General features: G+C 41.4%; 1 protein-coding gene across 1 annotated transcript in view; it reads left to right on the top strand.

The window, feature by feature from the left end:
- Positions 1–18,384, top strand: part of UFSP2 (UFM1 specific peptidase 2) — a 32,411-nt gene that overhangs the window by 6,471 nt on the left and 7,556 nt on the right. The window contains exons 6-10 of the mRNA XM_063459991.1: positions 5,508–5,700; positions 6,524–6,670; positions 8,270–8,434; positions 9,565–9,689; positions 13,957–14,033. Of these exons, the coding sequence (XP_063316061.1) occupies positions 5,508–5,700; positions 6,524–6,670; positions 8,270–8,434; positions 9,565–9,689; positions 13,957–14,033 (707 nt within the window). The remainder of the gene's footprint in view (positions 1–5,507; positions 5,701–6,523; positions 6,671–8,269; positions 8,435–9,564; positions 9,690–13,956; positions 14,034–18,384) is intronic.

Below are 18,384 nucleotides of genomic sequence, written 5' to 3' on the forward strand. Positions count from 1 at the left end.
ACTAACATACACTCACACTCACACACTAACATACACTCACACACACTCACTAACACACACTCACACTCTAACACACACTCACACACTAACATACACTCACACACTAACACTCACAAACACACACTAACATACACTCACACACACTAACATACACTCACACACACTAACATACACTCACACACACTAACATACACTCACACTCACAAACACACACTAACATACATTCACACACACTAACTCACACACACTAACATACACTCACACTCTAACACATACTCACACACACTAACATACACTCACAAACACACACTCACTAACACTAACATACACTCACAAACACACACTAACATACACTCACACTCTAACACACACACTCACTAACACTAACACTCACAAACACATTTTTTTTTAAATCCCCCCAGCCTCCTTACCTGTGGGAGAGCTGAGGGGATTCCCTGGGGTCCAGTGGTGCTGCTGGGCTCCTGGGGGGCCGGTCACTCGGTGGGCAGGCAGGCTGGCGGGCGCGCGAGGGAGCACTGTCTCCTGAGTGCTTCCTCTTCAGCTCCCTCGCGCGCCGCGTACTGATGCCGGAGCCGGAAGATGACGTCATCTTCCGGCTCCGGTATCAGTGCGGCGCGCGAGGGAGCTGAAGAGGAAGCACTCAGGAGACAGTGCTCCCTCGCGCGCCCGCAGTACCGGCCAGCCGGGCCAGCCTCGGGGGGCCCGGAGGTGGCCGGCTCCTGGGCCCCCCAGGAGAAGAGGCTGGCCCAGTGACATACATACCGGGTCGCAGGGCGGCCGGGCCCCCTGGTGGGCCGGGCCCGGTCGCAGCCGCGACCCCTGCGACCCCGGTATGTACGCCACTGGACACAAGGGCTTGCTGAAAATCAAGAGTAAATGATGGTCTCGGGGGTAGCTGGGGGTTTGAAAACCATATTTTATTCTATTATAGACAGTTTCTTGGTTTGCTAGTAACCTGGCTGAACATTTTGCGCCATCTACAGGCAATGTAGTAATTTTCTAGGAAGGCCCAGTTATAGAGATTTGCAGTAATCCTAGTGTTATGACATACACACATCTAAATCTTTAGGAGGAATTAGGTGTTTAATCCGAACTATGGCCTTGATTTTTAATATTTTTCTACAGTATTTCAAAGAATTTTAATATTTTTTTAGATTACATTTTAATATTTTGAAAAATACATTAATATTTATATAAAATATATATATATTTTGAAAAATCATTCAAAGTTTAACCAAAAATTAATAAATAATTTGAAAAGCTTAAACAAAATATTGCATCAAGGCCTGTATTTGTCAGGTGAAAGGAGGATAGAATAGTAGTTTATGATCAAGTACATGTGCTTTGGATTATGTAAGTGTAATCCTCCGTAAGCCACTTCAATGAGCTCTTGCTGTCTTTAGAGTGTCGTCTTGCTATAGTTACCTTTGTAGCAGAGCTCCAATACTCTGGCTGAGTATCTCCACCAATTACCTTCGTTGCTAGAAGAAAGCATTGATTAGTGTTGTAGCTTTTTTCCTCTTCCAGTAACTAGGCGACACATTCTGTGAGTATAACTGATTTTATTGAAAAGGCACAGTCTTGTATACCAGACCCCCCAACATGAGTTCCCTATTCAGTTCAGAGTAAGCCTGCCCTGGTGCCTCTGTTTTTGGGAAATAATTGAGTCAACCTTCGCTTAAACAAATTTTCTTCCAGATACAGAGGACACAACACAAAACCCTCCCTAAAACATATCAAAAACAAGTAGGATATACAAGTAGGATTCGAGCTGCCAAGTTGGCAAAATAGCGCCCGGATCCATGGAAAATACACACATTGGATTAGCTTCTTACATGTGTAGCAGGGTGTTCATACTATATATCTTATACATCTCCAAGTCATAAACTTAATATTTAATAGGTGTTTGCTGCCAGTTAGGTCTACTAGGTATAGTCAGTATTGTAGTTTTGCTTGGAACAGAATTGGCAAAAAGGGGTAAATTATGGATGCTATGCCCCTTAAAGGGATACTTAAAAGAACACTATAGGGTCAGGAACACAAAAATGTGTTCCTGACCCTATAGTGTTAAAACCACCATCTAGCCACCCTGGGCCCATCATGCCTCCCTAAATATAGCAAAATCTTACTTGTATTCAAGCCTGAAGATGTAGCTCTGCATGCTGTTTGCTTCAGAAAAACAAGCTGTCTGCTGACATCAGAAGTGGTGGCCTGATCCAATTACAGTGCTTCTCCATAGGATTGGCTGAGACTGACAAGGAGGCAGATCAGGGGCAGAGCCAGCATGATTCAAACACAGCCCTGGCAAATCAGCATCTCCTCATAGAGATGGATTGAATCAATGAATCTCTATGAGGAAAGTTCAGTGTCTGCATGCAGAGGGAGGAGATACTGAATATTTGGAAGCATTTTAGGCAGCCATGACCCAGGAAGGATCTCTAACAGCTATCTAAGGAGTGGTCAGTAAAGTCATCACTAGGCTGTAATGTAAACACTGCATTTTCTCTGAAAAGACAGCGTTTAAAGCAAAAAGCCTGAAGGTAATGATTCTACTCACCAGAACAAATTCAATAAGCTGTAGTTGTTCTGGTGACTATAGTGTCCCTTTAAGGCATCGAGACCACTTCATCTTAATGAAGTGTTCTGGGTACAGTGACCCTATCCTTATAACCTTGCAATGTAAAACATAATTTTGTAGAAACTGCAATGTTTTTTCATTGCAGGGTTAACACAACTCTAATGGCTGTTTTCCTAGAGGCACTCAGATATATTCAATTAATGCTTTGGGGGGGGGGGAAGGGCTGCTTGCAATGGCGACAGGATGTGTAACCAAAGAGCTCCTCGTGCATTTCTAAAAAAAAAACAAGGAAGGCACCATTAGCCTGGATCCCTGAATTGACTGACCGGTCTGAGGGTGATTCTTGCGGTCCCCTGAAGCTGTTAAGCCGACACTCCTCGTTGGAACTTGTGGGGACTGGCAGGCTCTGTGGAAGGGGGAGGCGGACAATCTCCCGACCCAGCACATGATTGAACAGAGATGGCATCTGTAAACCCTCCCCCCACCCCCTGGACCAGCGGAGGTGATCCCGGTCCCCACCCTGTAGGCACACCGACCCTCCCAGGGACAGATAACAGAGCCGTTGTCATCGGCTATCCTGCAATGGGTGCATCTAAGATGGCGGATTCCATGGCGGGTTAATGCATTGTCAGTTAGCGTTGCCTGACTTATCCATTGCTGTCTATTGACTCCCTGCTGACATGCCTATTCTCTTATCTCTCCCTGACTGGCCTGACGTCATTATTTCTTTAAAAATGTTGCTGTCACTTTATATCACGGCAAAGTTGTACCTATTTGTTTTCTAAATGTTTGCTCATACTGTTGTGATAATGCAAGCCTGTTTTGTAATCGTATGCACAGCAAAAATAAAGTTTTATTTTGTTTGTTTTTTGGGTTTCTTTTTCAATGAATGCTTCTCAAAGAGCATTTAATTAGACTGTATATTCCCCCTCTAATAATATTGTAAAGCGCTACGGAATCTGTTGGCGCTGTATAAATGGCAATAATAATAGTGATAATAATAATTGGTACAGCACAACAATTTGCCATGTCTGCACCATATCCTCTCAATTCCTCCCTGTGGGAAAACATTGAATTGGCTGACATCATCAAGATTAATGATCTCGGCAAAGGAGGTAGGGCAGTCGTGACAGGACCAGTATGCCACGAGATATAAATCTTGCCTTTTTAAATCTTTACTGGGTGGGTCACCTAAATAGTGAGGAGAACACTGTAGCCTATGTTTGTATTCCTAATGTTCTAGTTCTGAATCAGGAACCATTTTTTAAAGTACTTTTATTTCTTACAAGCTTTGTATTGTTTTGATAGAACCTGGGCCTGTTAATTCAATATGCCCTATTCAAAGTTGTCGGACATGGGTCTATATTTCATTTGCAGTGAGGTAAAGTATTTATTTATTTTATTCGCAGAAGGATTTATTGTCCATACTGATAGTCCAACAGAGCAGGTGGTGTATCTCAGAGCCAAACAGTTCAACTTACACCATGTACTCTACTTGGAAAGCCTAAGACAGCCATTACATACCTGTGAACTGCGGTGCATGCCATTCATCGGTAGATCATTGCTAAATATGCATATTCATAATTTTTCCTCTTCTACTTGTTCTTACTTAGTTAAAACCTGTGGAAATGTAATGAGGGGCACATCCCGTAATAAGTAGCAAAATTGTGCATTCAATGTACACAAATACCAAAAAAACTAAAATAATCAGAAAACCATGCATACCAATGAGCAAAAAAAAATTACTTTCTAAACCCATACCAAAGAAAATAGATACTTCAAAATAGTCATGTGAGAGACGAGGGACACCAGAGCAAAAATCCACACAGATCCCAACGTTCCAGCAAGATTGCCTTTATCAAGGGATACTTAAATATAACCTGATTTGTGAAGTAACCGCAATAAAGATTATTAAAACCAGGGCTGTGAAGTTGGTACACAAAACCTTTGACTCCAGCTCCTCAAATTATTAGATACACTAGTGGCCAAAATTGTGGACATTTTTTTTTGAAAGTTTGTTTCTAATGTTTATTATTTTACAGAATAATACCATCAAATTACATATTAAGCCATTATTTACTCTTTGCACACGCATTTTGGGAGAACTAACAGATGACATTAACACGTATTTTATAATGTAAACACAACTGACTGGCTGGGGAGATACATACCATCGCTCATATCCACGACCTCTATCAGCAAAAAAGTCAACTGCATACTAATGTTTTGTTTGTTTAAGTCTTTATGACCATCTTATGAATCGAATAATAAATTCATCATATAACAGGATACAGTTAATTAAACAACATTTATAATTTTATATGAAGCGGGTCTGTTTGTTGACTTCAAAAGCCTAGCCTAAGCCCAAATTGTGAGCGTGCGGGTCTGCAGGCCTAGCCTAGGCCTAAAAGCTGCACATTAAATTGGAAGGTTAACTTAACGAGCAAATATAGTCCTAACCATATATAACGCCTAATTTTTGGAGGTGGATTTATTTGCTTATATATACGGTACATTTAGTCAGTCTGTACATTTTTTCCTTATCTTCAACTCCAGTAAACCCATCATTGTTTCTGACTCCATAACTCCAGCAACAGCACTAATTAAAACTAATTAAAACTGGGCTTCTCTTGACACTTGTTAAATGCTATCTGGAGTATTTTATAAAGTTTAGGGTATTCTTGTTCAGCAAATAGATTCTACAACTATTTCAGGCTTTTTTTTGCCTTTTATTGCGGTTTTATGTCACCTTCAAACTATAAATGTTCTCTTAGATGTGTATGGGATGTTCACTCACCCATTCATATGGATCATTATTGTACTTAAAAATAAAGAGTGACTATGTCTCTACAAGGTACATTGTGCATATCTATATGTGTAATCTTTGATAAATATTATTCCTCATTAGAGCAAGGCAAATCCTTGTGAATGGGCTCACACATCAACTTGCTGAATTAGAGAAATGCTTATTGAAGTATATGAAAGGAACTTCTATTTGTATAGCGGAACCTTACCACTTCGTGTTACCGGGCATGGAAGGTCTTGTCACCTTGGCATATCCTGCAGGAGTTGCAGATTCGCAGCTGGAAACTTATAGAAAGGTAATTTATAGCTACCATTATACAGTACTTATTGTAGTACAATGCTGCACTATTATCTTGGCCATAAAGGGAAGACTGATAATTTTATACTCATTTAAAACACTCTGTAATGACTCCGGAGCCAGTATTAGAAGTGCCCATCAGTTATTTTGAAAGATTCTCTACAGATAGATGGGGTCAGATATAGAGTCATAAAAAAAAAGTTTTTTAAAAAAAATTCATGCCTACAGTAAATGTCTGCATATAAGGCTATTCAGTGTGTGTGTGTGTTAAGACAGAGACAAAAATTGCATATATTACATTACTATGGTGACCCATTTAAACCTGATGACACATTCTTCAAGCATAACATTTTTCAATTTTAAATATATGTCAAAACTCCTCTTCATATTGTCAGAGGGATTTCTCTTGCACTTGGGAAGCAATGCTCCTGCACTAAGCTATTTATTGTGGCTTTAAGAAGTTTAAGATCAAAACATTTTGCTTTTCTGCATCAATTACACATATAATGCGGCATACTTCTAGACAATGTGCCTCTGTGAGTGGGTGTGTATTGTGAATGTACATGAATGTTCTTGTTGCACAACAGAGAAAGACCATGTGCTTTCTTTGATGTGCTAGATATTACCATTGAATGTAATGTGACTCTGTATGTTTCGTGGATATGATTTTCTCTCTTTGTCCCCTCCACCATATGAATACAGGGCAAGTAGGGTTAAACTTGACAACCTAGATGTAATACACATCACAAATATCTTTTGTGTAAAGCCTGGCCATCTCTGTTGGATAATAAACCAATTTGTTATTTTTGTTATTTCCCCAGGCATTACATGAACAACTTAACCTGCCCTTTGACAGACCTTACCTAAAAAGAACAAATGCCTATCATTTCCCAGATGAGCCTTACAAGGATGGTTATCTCCGCAATCCACATGTGAATCTAAATCCTCCTGCTGTGGAGGGAGGTACGGTGAGTAATGTATTATTTCTAAATGTAAATGGCTGCATTCCTTTGTATGTCGTGATGTGCTTTACCCAGGCTTCCATGTATCTCGCCCTTTACTTGATCAGTGGATTTTCCCACCAGAGTTCAGCTGCAGTTTTGCCCACTGGGCACTTAAGGCATTGTGTTTGTGAATGTGTGTTAATTCCCATTTAAAATAGAAAAGTCATTTATATGTGCTTTAATTTGAACGTTTAGCAAGTGACACAACAGTTCGGTCCAGGCACAGCTAGGGCACACAATGCAAATAATTACAGAAGAAAAAAATTAACATTGTTTCTTAAGTCTCTTCCATTATTTCTGTTCAGTTGCAAGAAGGACAACATTTCTAATGATGATAGACAGGGTGCCGTAATGGAGGCTCTGAGTTTCATGATCAATGTGTAATAAGCTCACGGGCTATCTAGCTAAGCACTTTGTATAAAAGAGTTTCAATGGCTAGATCTCAGCTTACGAGCAGTGCACTCTCTACCTTTTGTATTTGTTTGTGTATACTGTACGTTCTCCACTCATTGTACAGCGCTGTGGAATATGTTGGCGCTTTATAAATACCAGTAATAAATAAATACAAAAGTTGAGGTTTATACATTTATTTGTATTTTGCAGAACTCACAAACCCATATTATCTTTACTTATCCCATATATTTGGTAAAAATAAAAAATTCTGAGAGGTTGCAGAGGCCATGTTATGGGGATAACGCACAGCGGCAGATACCTCCTTCCATTTTTTTTTTTTCCCCTGTGTGTTTCGTGTGTTTCATTAAATAAATAGTTTTTTTTTTTAAAATGCTCAGAAGTGACAGCTCTCATTTAAATAAATTAGAAGATCTATACCACAATCTTAAACTATGGTTGCTAGGAAATGTTTTGATAAATGGATTATTTTCAGAGTGTCACTGTTGTATTTCCACAATGTGCCAAATAAAACAGATACGCAGTGGGATTTTCAATATAAAAAAAATCCCTGATAAAAATGCCCTGATCTCCCCAGTCAAACCATTTGCTTATAGATTATGTAAATACTGCTATAAGATTATGGAGAGCAAAAAACGGGGCGCAAGAGAATACTGAGAACGGGCAGCAGCTGAAATGGCCTGCCCTTTGGTGAGTCCCCGCTCAGATCTCAAGCTAGTTTTAGCTCATCTTGTGCCATTACAGAGGAAACATCTCTGAAACATATCAGACTGGTCCCACCCATACGGGCAGTCCAGATCCGAAATGCCAGCAAGTTCTCTCTGCACGAGAGACACAGCAACCCCGACGATCGTTTCAGCCTTGTTAGGCATCATCAGTGAGACATAGCTGATAACGCTCTAGGCACCGGGAGCAAGGGGTCCACGTCAGGATTACCCTTTAAACTTATGGAGAGCAATGCTTATAGATTGTTAATAGTGCCAATATGATTAATTGCATTTTTCCCACGACCTATGTGTTTTACTTTTTAACATATGATACCAGGCTGGATGAGTGTCATGAGAAGTGTTGTGCACTGCACCATGCCTTGCTGGTTGTGTGTCAACTGTTCCTGATGCTTTCTGAGTTCTTCCCATTGTGTTCTACCTGCAGGTTTCCTTGGTGAAGGGAACATACAGCTACCATCACTACATGCAGGATCACATGGACGACAATGGCTGGGGATGTGCCTATCGCTCTCTACAGACAATCTGCTCTTGGTTTAAATACCAGGGGTACAGTGACAAACCAATCCCAACTCACAAGGAGATCCAACAGGTGGGTGTGTTTATTGGCAGGTACTCAACTAGAAAGAAACTAGAAACAGGAGAAATTGAATTAAAAATGTAAATATAGTTTTGCTTTATCTATGTGATTTGTGGGAGTATTATGCACCTATACATATCCACAAATGTATATTTTTTTTAATTTTAGGAAGTGAAATTCTAAATACCTGCATATCTGTCCCCACTGGCACAATTGGTGAGGGCAGGTATAAAAAATTTCCAGGGCTGCTTTTTATTCCCAGTCCGACTACAGCCTAATGTAGTTGTCCTAGTGAGTATAATAATTCCCTGCAGGCATTTTCAGAGACAAGGCGGTGTTTTCATTGCCCCCTAGGGACACCTTCAGTGGCTACTGCTGAGATGACCACTGTAGGTGCTTCACAGTGTACCGTTCAGCATCTCAACGCTCTGCATGGGGAAGCTGATTTAGCGCATCTCTATGAGGAGGTGCTCACTCCCCGCCCGCCTCCTTGACGATTTCAGCCAATCCAATGCTTTCCCTATGGGAAAAAATTATAAATTCTGATGTCAGCAAGGAGGCGGATCGGGGGCCGTGCTGGAAGGTTTTATTTCCTTTTTAAGAGGGTTAACAGGAGGAAAGCCACCTAAATGGTAATATATGTTTGTGTCCGTGAACCTATGGTGTTCCTTTAATGAAGCAGGTTAGGTGTATAAGCCATGCCCCTGCAGTCTTTCACTCAGCTGCTGATTGTGCTGAAGCTGCAAGTGCCTTTCAGTACAGCTCATTGGGATTAGTGGCCTGCCATTTCTATTCTATTCCACAGAAGAGGAATAAAACATCCCTGACTGTCTGACAGTGTTTCTGCGCCCAAACACAAAAGTGCAGATTCTATTGAAATCGTTACTTTTTTAAATTGTCACAAAGATGAAAGGCTCCATACACCTACAGCACTTCAGCAAGCCAGGTTTATGTGTGTAGTGTGTTACTTTTTAATTCAGTTTGTATAGATCAGTCTGTGCCATAATAGAATCTATAAATCACCTTTACCCTAAGCTTGGCAATGTTCCCAAATGCTGGTTAGTGGAATTGGTTATCTGAAAAATATGTTCCTATAGAACATGGAAGCTGTGTTTGAACATCTTTCCTTCCATAATCTGCAGGCTCTTGTTGATGTTGGAGATAAACCTGCCAACTTTGTAGGCTCCAGGCAGTGGATTGGTTCCATTGAGGTACAACTTGTACTCGACCAGATTCTTGGCGTTACATCAAAAATAATGTTTGTTAGGTGAGTAATACCCAATATCTTTAGTTCTATGTAGTAAAGGAAATTCCTTGCACCATCGTTCTTAACCATACTGCAAATGCCAAAAAAATAGTTGCTACTATTACAAACATTGTGTTTCTGCTTCCTCTTTAAGGGAATGCTGTCCGTTTTAATTATTTAAAAGGGTAATACAGAGACCCAGGGTGCAAGAATGCAGATTTGTTTGTACATTTGAAAAAAAAAAAAGATTTATTATTATTAAAAATGAGTGCTCCCGGGGGCGGTCCGCCATGCTGACCAGTCGCATGCAGGACAGGCTCCGGAGAAATCTGGCCTGGTAAGCCAAAATTCGCAGTCCTGGTACTCGACATGAGCCCACAAGACACTCACCAGGTGGTGGAAGAGGCGGTGGACCCCGAGATCAGGAGTTTTGGGTCCCCTGAGGGAAGCACGAAGCTTCGGGAGCTGCGGCCTATTCGGGGGGAGAGCGGGGTGGACGGCCGCTGCCCTGCCTCCCTTCCCAACTGCCACACACTGCTTTCTGAAAGGCTTGCCGGTCCCGTTTCCCCCCCCCCTTGGGCCGGGGGGGTCATCCCGGTCCCCACCGCGGAAAGCTCGAGATAAGTGGAGAATAGGCAGCGCGAGACCCCCAAGGCCTACCCTACAAGATGGCGGCAACATCAAGCTATGTGCAATCACGCCACCCACCGCGACGAACGACCGCAAAGCAAGTCCGGCGAGACCTGCCAGATAAAGCATGTAAACATCGGCTCACAACAAGCGTGGAGGGCTGGTCCGGGCAGATTCTGCAGGGCTTAAACTGCAACATCCACGGATCCCAGGTATCCTCCCAGCCTAACGAAGAGTCCACCAACCCGGGAACCTTGCTTTACCCATGCATGGCGTCAGATGAAGGGAGAACGGGACTTTGTCTCTGGCATGGTACCTGACTATCACATCTGACTCCAACACCTGCTGAGTACTTTTTTCGTTACTTGTGACTTTCATTTTACGTTCAGATCAACTGCAAGTACTTTTAATACATCAGCAGGGGTGACTATGCCATGTAAATACCAAACTGACAGGCACTGGAGACGGGCAGGCTTGGGGTGCTATGTATTGTTTTGTTTTTGCTTTATTCTCTATTTTGCTTACTCATATGCATTCTCTGGTCTATGTCTGCCACCTCACGCTCGACATATACGTTCAACTAGCATGCCCAGCCATTTATGACTACCTCTCATACATAAAACATGACCGCAAGTTTTGGCTTGCTCACAGAGGCTTAACTAGTACTGTTAATCGAGAACGCGATGTTGAATGTTAGATGTCATATATCTTCTCAGCATTCTCAAGTATAGAAGGCATATGTAGTCTGGAATCTCTAGCACAACTAACTAAGGATTTATAACCTGTTACGCACACTATACACAAACAACGTATCTATATAAGTACCACTCTACGGAATGCTACAGAATAGATAACCTCACTCACATAGTCAGCCAGTATAGCCCGAATGTCTACCACCCGATGTGCTCTCACACCACTGACTATCGTTTCACTCTCTCTTACTCACCTTTACACAAAAATGTGCATTTGTTAATTTTGCCGCAACGGTTATGCATTGTCTACTTCGAAGCACGTTAATGCTGTTGGGGCATGGCGTGACTGTTTGTTAAACTAACCCATGCACGAAAAATAAAGAATTTATATTAAAAAAAAAAAGAATGAGTGCTCCCAAATATCTTTTCGGAGGGAAAAACTATAAATGATCATTAAATGCACTGCCACTTTGAAAGGAAATGTGGAGAGTATTAAAGTAAAACAGAAACCACTGTTCAACTTCCCCATAAAGTAGACCATTTCTTTTTAATGAATAAGCCCGCAGATGAAGTATATACCCTATTAACCGTATTCGTGCAGGTTCATTGAAAATGCTACAATGACTTGAATTTGCAGCATTTTCTTGGTCCCCCGTAGGGGAATTTAAGGTCAGAGTAGCCAAAAGTGGAGTTTTTCAAATGTTGTTGTGCATAGGAGATTACAACAGTGCTTGTATAGCCACAAGGGCTCCCACAAGCGCGATTTTCATAGAGTGATAAACATATATGTGGCATAAAGAGAACTTGCAAATTTTTTGGTAATTAGGCGTTTCATAGTATTACTAACGAGTTTAGCGTGAGAATAGTGAAAGTAGTTAAACATAAGCGTAGTATCAAGGAGAATTTTAGCAAGTACGTGCCATGAGGAACAGTGCACATTATATGCTAATTTGATAGAGTAGTAGCTTATCGGCCCATTTTTAATAAGGAGGGGTGGTCCAGACAAAGTTAGACTACAGTAGTGGCTTGGGTTACGCAGGAGCGTACGATAAGTGCCTTAGAGTTAACACTTGATAGGTCACGTTATGGTGAGATAACCAGGTCTTAGACATATTAACAACAAAAAATATAGCTTAAACTGATAACGTAAATGCATATAGAGCCTAACATGCAATCTTTTTTAAATACAGTGTTAAGACAATAGCGAGCCGTGAGTGGCTTTGAATAACATGCTGAGATACTTAAATGTACCGCTGGGTAAGGAGGCAGGGAAGTTGAAACAGGCAAAATTTAACATGACTTAAGCGGCTCACAGGTCGTATTGCGTATAGCAAAATCTCACAGGGTCTGGTAAAGCAAGTGGTAAAAGTTGTAACATGCTAGACTTCTTATGGAGCCTGTCAAGTGCTGTGCAACAATGGAATTCGAAATATTAAACATATCTAGGCTCTAGGCTGCTTCCTTCACTGAAGTAAACAATGCATACATATCCAGCTTAAGAATCTCGGGTCGCTAGATTGAAGAGGCTCATCTATGACTGGTTTCACGGGTCAACTGACCGACTACTGTGCCATAGTACCTCCCTACCAGTCTGTACAACGCATCGATCAGTCGATGCCCACAGCTAGTAGTCCTCTGCTCCATGGCGCCGAGAGTCCGTCCCCTGCTTGGTGTGGCATTGCTGTCTCCTGTGCCGTTCCTTGGTGTGCAGCTCCCGCCCCTGGTAGCCGCATGGTGGTTAGCTGGTCAGAGGTGCGCTCGGGTATGCTGCTGGGGTTTTGGGGTTGTCCGGCGTTCTCCTTACCGCTTGTGTGGGTGCAGGTGCGTGTGCCCAGGTTGGTGCGGTCTGTCTCTCGCCTACTCACTTGTCGGTGCTTGTTTGGATGGACGCCCGCTTGGAATGCCTGCAGTGGGGCACCATAGTGGCGTCGGCAGGTCATCGGTTGTATCCACATGGCCACCGCCCGTGCCGCTTGAAGGTTGGGCATACCCCTGCTGCACTGCAGCTCGTAGAAGGCGGAGCAGAGCCGGTCGAGGGCCTCTAGGGAGGAAGGCTGTGTATGGTTGTTCGTGGCTCCCCTCTGTGGACTGTGATGGGCGGCCATCTTGGAGGCGCTCCGCCTGACTCGTCCTTCTTCCGATTTTGTGTGCCTGCTCGCTCGTTGTCATTTGTCCGCTTGTCTTGCGGGGACCGGGATGACCCCCACCGGTCCAGACGGGGGGTTCGGAGGTCAGTTGTGGTATCTGGGGTTTCCGGCGTCAGAGAGAACGGCCGCTTCTCCCAGGCTCCAACTCCCATAGGCCTCATATCACTTTTGGGCTGTATGCCCTGACCTGTTTTCCTCGGTGCGCCCTCTACGTGGGTAGCACACCTTGGGGGGTCGTTGGGCTGTACAGCCGCCGATATTGCCGTTAGTTTCTCTTGCCCGTCAGGAGCTCCTTCCCTGCTCGTTTGTTCGACTTGGCGGTCAGACTCCGCCCCCCCCGTATTTTTTATATTTTAATATTTTGAAGTTTAAAAAAAAATATGAAAAATTAAAAAAAAAAAAAATATGAACTAATTTTTAAAACCTTATCCACAAATATTACATTGAGGCGAATTTGCTTTAAGTTCAGTTACTTTGGTCTTCAGTTTTTAAATTCACTTTGAATTCTCACTTTTGTGAATAAGCAGGAACGTGTCTGCCAAAGTTTTGCAACAAGCAACAGAAATCCACATGTACTTATTGTTCTATTTTGAGATGTATATAATCCAATGCTTAATGCGTACAAACTGAAGCTAAACTCCAGCCTGTGCTTGTGAAATACTGAAATGGTTAAAACTACAAATAATCCTTTGTAGTGACACATTTCATTTTTACTGCCTTTGATGAATGGTAAAGGCATGTTTGTTTGGATAGTTATGTGCTTCTAAGGAATCTTATCAAATGTTTTATGATGTCAATAACCACTCTTCATTCCAACAGCCAGGGTACGGAGCTGTCAACCAGAGGCAGAGAGCTTGTCAATCATTTTACATCCGAAGGAACTCCAGTTATGATCGGTAAGACTCATACCTTGCAGTTGTTTCCTGTACAGGTTTTAACGGTTACTTATTGAATGACCGGCTGGCGGTTTGCTTGTAAAGTCCAAATTTAAAGGGAAATAACACAAAAAACAGCAACTTTATTATTTCTATTATTTTATTATATGCATCATGATCTTTAGAGATATTCATTATTTACATGCTTTGCTGAGCTGGAATCCCTATATGAATGGTTTCCCTTTCGCTTTTAGTTTTTCTTTCACTTTTATGTAAAAGACATATTTCCAGTTAAAGTCACCAAACTGTTTATTTCTGTTTAAGCTGAGCGTGTAGGTTGTCTGTAAAAATCTAAAAAGCTCTCACATTTCTAAACCACAGGAAAGTGACTCAAGGGCCGTATTTTTGCAGGGGCTGGTAGAATAAGATTTGTAAATCCCGGCCAGAAGACGACTCTGGAAGAAACCGTGATTGGTTTCAAACTCTAATACACAGTTACAGCCAGGTGCAGTAAGCACTTTCTAGGAATGACTAAAGAGTTGTAATTTTAGATCTCCATCAAATCCAAATCCTATTGTACAGTGTTTGATTGCTTTGAAGACAGGGTAGATACCATCTCGTCACTTGGACAATATTGGACTTGTTATACAGTGTTTCACACTACTGCTTTTATGATTTTCTGATCTACCTTATCTCAAAGCATATGCCCTGGTATAGTTGTCCAAAGCATCAGCATCAATCTTATCTATATATATATATCAAGCATACGTCATCATAAATACTATGCTCTATTTTCCTTTGTGAATTTGCCACTATTTATTACCAAATTCAGATTACACATTAGGCAGCCGTCTAGGGTCCTGGCACAGATAGGGGCCCTGTGGACCACTGTCTGAGCCTGGTGCTCCAGTTCTTACACCAGTATTGAGTAGACATCACTTTAAGAGCTCATTCACAGTCCCCCAGCTCGTCTCAATAACTTAAAGCAGACCAGCCATCTTTCTAAATCATTAAGTGAGCACCGATTACGAGGGAACTCTTACAGTGATCTGCAGCCAATATTGGGAAGACCTCCATACTTCCCCACCTGACCACCATGAAAAGCTCTCCACTGGACCTCCAGGGAAAGGCACAGAAAACATTCGGCCAATATACACACTCCCACACACATAACATTTGCAGAAACCGAGCCCAGGACTCTAGAAGGTGGTCCCAATCTGGCTTCCTCTGCCTTGATCCCTGTTCAATCTTAAAGGGTGTTCCACTGCCCATATAAACAATGACAAAAAAAGAAAGCCCATACTTCCAAATGCAAGTCAATGATAAGTTTTTAGCAAAGCAGGTGCTCCACACAGAAATTAACATAACCACTCGGGAAATAACATACCTGGTTGTTTGCTTGATAGCTAGAGTGGTGTGACCAGGTTAATTTATAGATGTAGAAAACAGAGAGAGATTCCCCTTAGTCTTAGATCAACAAAGTTAAACCTAAGGTTAGGGGAATGGGTCAGAATAGGTGGTACCAGCTCCACCAAATATGGGCATGGACCCTTTGTTTAAGAATAATGAAAAAAACACATAAGATGCTGAGGTTGTGCCCTTGTGAGAGGGCAACTACCCAGCCGGCTGATAAGGTTGTTGGTACAGTATAGTATAGTGCCTGGATGAATCTTGGGGTCTGGAATCCAGTAGACAGACAAAAAAGGGGGGGGGGGGGGGTGAGGAAAAAGTTCCTACAGAGCAATACTTCAATGCTATGGGGTAAAGTGCCAAAGAGTATCCTTATATCAATGAAAAAAAATAAAACTTTATTGGTCTATTACAAGATAGAAGGGATACAAGAGCACTTATATATCAGCAGATGAGCTCTGTTATCTATATTAGCCTTAAGTATTAAACCTTGGTATATAATACTACTCAAAAGCCTCCTTGATTGGGGCTTATACCGTGGAAGCTTAGGCTAATATTCCCCTGAGGCAGCACATAACCCTGATGATTGATGATCTTGCTATGAAATCAATCAGTTAGGTTATAAGTCCACCCAGTATAGACAGAGTATATTCATAAGTGGGATCAACGCTTAAGAAAACGCTTAAGAAAACGCGAGTGCTATTGGATTTACCGACTCAAAACCCTATCCCCCAAAGGTCTCAATGAGGGTTTCTCATACTCCCCATATATCTAGAAGTCTCTCTAAAATTCTTATCTTGTATATTTGTAAATAGCCTACTCTATGTTTCTTAGTTACTTTTTGATCAGTCAAAGGGTATTCACTCACTTGATGTTTCACTTTCACTTTTGTTTTTTGTTATTAAAAGTAGGGACATGAATTGTCCCAGGATTGACCCCCCTTCTTTCTCCCCCTCCCGGGTCACTTGGAGGGATCCCCAATCACCACATATCGGCACCTCACAGTGCACTACACCGGAGGCACTAAGGGAATCCCTCCTCTCACTTATTTTGCAATGGTTATTAATTTTTGTTAATCACTTTACCCCTATGATTTTTTCTGGAGTCCAACTCCACTAGACAGCATTGCAGCATTGAGTTCAGCCATTCAGTTTAGAACACCCACGAAGGTGTTTATTAGCAGAAGCTAGGGAATAGCAACAGTAATAGAACAGTGATAGGTCTTTGCAACATTAGACTTAACTTTTTTCACTGTACACTTTGATCGCTCTGTTCTCTCTGTCACTATTGTTTAACTACTCCCTGCAACCAATATATGCTATTTCATACTTATGAATATACTCTGTCTATACTGGGTGGACTTATAACCTAACTGATTGATTTCATAGCAAGATCATCAGGGTTATGTGCTGCCTCAGGGGAATATTAGCCTAAGCTTCCACGGTATAAGCCCCAATCAAGGAGGCTTTTGAGTAGTATTATATACCAAGGTTTAATACTTAAGGCTAATATAGATAACAGAGCTCATCTGCTGATATATAAGTGCTCTTGTATCCCTTCTATCTTGTAATAGACCAATAAAGTTTTATTTTTTTTCATTGATATAAGGATACTCTTTGGCACTTTACCCCATAGCATTGAAGTATTGCTCTGTAGGAACTTTTTCCTCACCCCCCCCCCCCTTTTTTGTCTGTCTACTGGATTCCAGACCCTAAGATTCATCCAGGCACTATACTATACTGTACCAACAACCTTATCAGCCGGCTGGGTAGTTGCCCTCTCACAAGGGCACAACCTCAGCATCTTATGTGTTTTTTTTAATTTATAGATGTGCCAATTTCTATTGAAATCTGCGCTTTTAGAAAAACTTTTTTTTTTTTTTTTTTTTTTAAAGGACACTCTCTTAACACATAAAGTGCTTTCTGTGTATGGAGTGATCCTTTTAAAGTGAATATTTAATGAAGGGAAAAATAAATCACATTCTATACATTGCACATCACAAAGATACATTCGATATTTTTTGTCAAATATCGAGATATACTCATATCCGTTCCAGCACCATCCTCTTCAGATCTTCGTGGGTGTTACTTTTCATGTAACACCCACCTCCGGTCCATCCTTCACTCCTTCGATCTTTTCTGCTTTTCCTTGTCAAATTGTTAGCATAGAGTCTACACTGAAGATTATATGTAAACAAAATACCTATTTTAAAATAGGTTTGTCTCCCAATCCGCACATTTGCTAGCACATTATATAGATGAAATTGCATGCTTTTTCCAAGGAGCATAAGTGAAAATACTTTTGACAGGTGCTTTTTAATCCAGCTCTGTTAACAAAATTAAAATCATTAGTTAATAATAATTATTAGATGTGTTAATGTTTTACTTTAGATTACTCGCTCCCCTTGGTGTTGTGTGTGTTTTTTTTTTTTGTTGTTTTTTTAATACGTTAAGACTAACATCGAATTTACCTTAATTCCGGTGCCGGGACAGACTCCTCGTTGGAGCCGATCTTCCTCTAATGATGTCTGCAATCTTGATGACATTTGTCCAGTTAGGTGTTTTTCATAGAGCAGCATTGAGTGCTCAATACATGCATGGCAAGAGCCATGATCCACCAACTGAATGCTTCTCTAAGACCATCACTCGATCCTTTTTTATTTATTTTTTTCTCTCTTATAAAGAAGCCTTTGATACACACAGCATCTGGCATACTTTTGATGTGACCCTGGACATTAAATAGAATTCCTTTATTAATCTATTTAATTTCAAAGCCCTTAGTTACTATCTGTCTTAAAACTACTAGAAGCGTGGGGGATTGCCGAATGTAAATGGTACCATTTCATTTGCAGAGGCGGCACCTATGACCCACAATCACTTGATTAAGGGTATATGATTTCGGTGTTAAGACTGTTCCTTTTAACACTAACTGCTAACTAAATTTTTGGACAATCCAGACTCCC

This window comes from Pelobates fuscus, chromosome 6 (genome assembly GCF_036172605.1).
Source record: "Pelobates fuscus isolate aPelFus1 chromosome 6, aPelFus1.pri, whole genome shotgun sequence".
Classification (NCBI taxonomy): domain Eukaryota; kingdom Metazoa; phylum Chordata; class Amphibia; order Anura; family Pelobatidae; genus Pelobates; species Pelobates fuscus.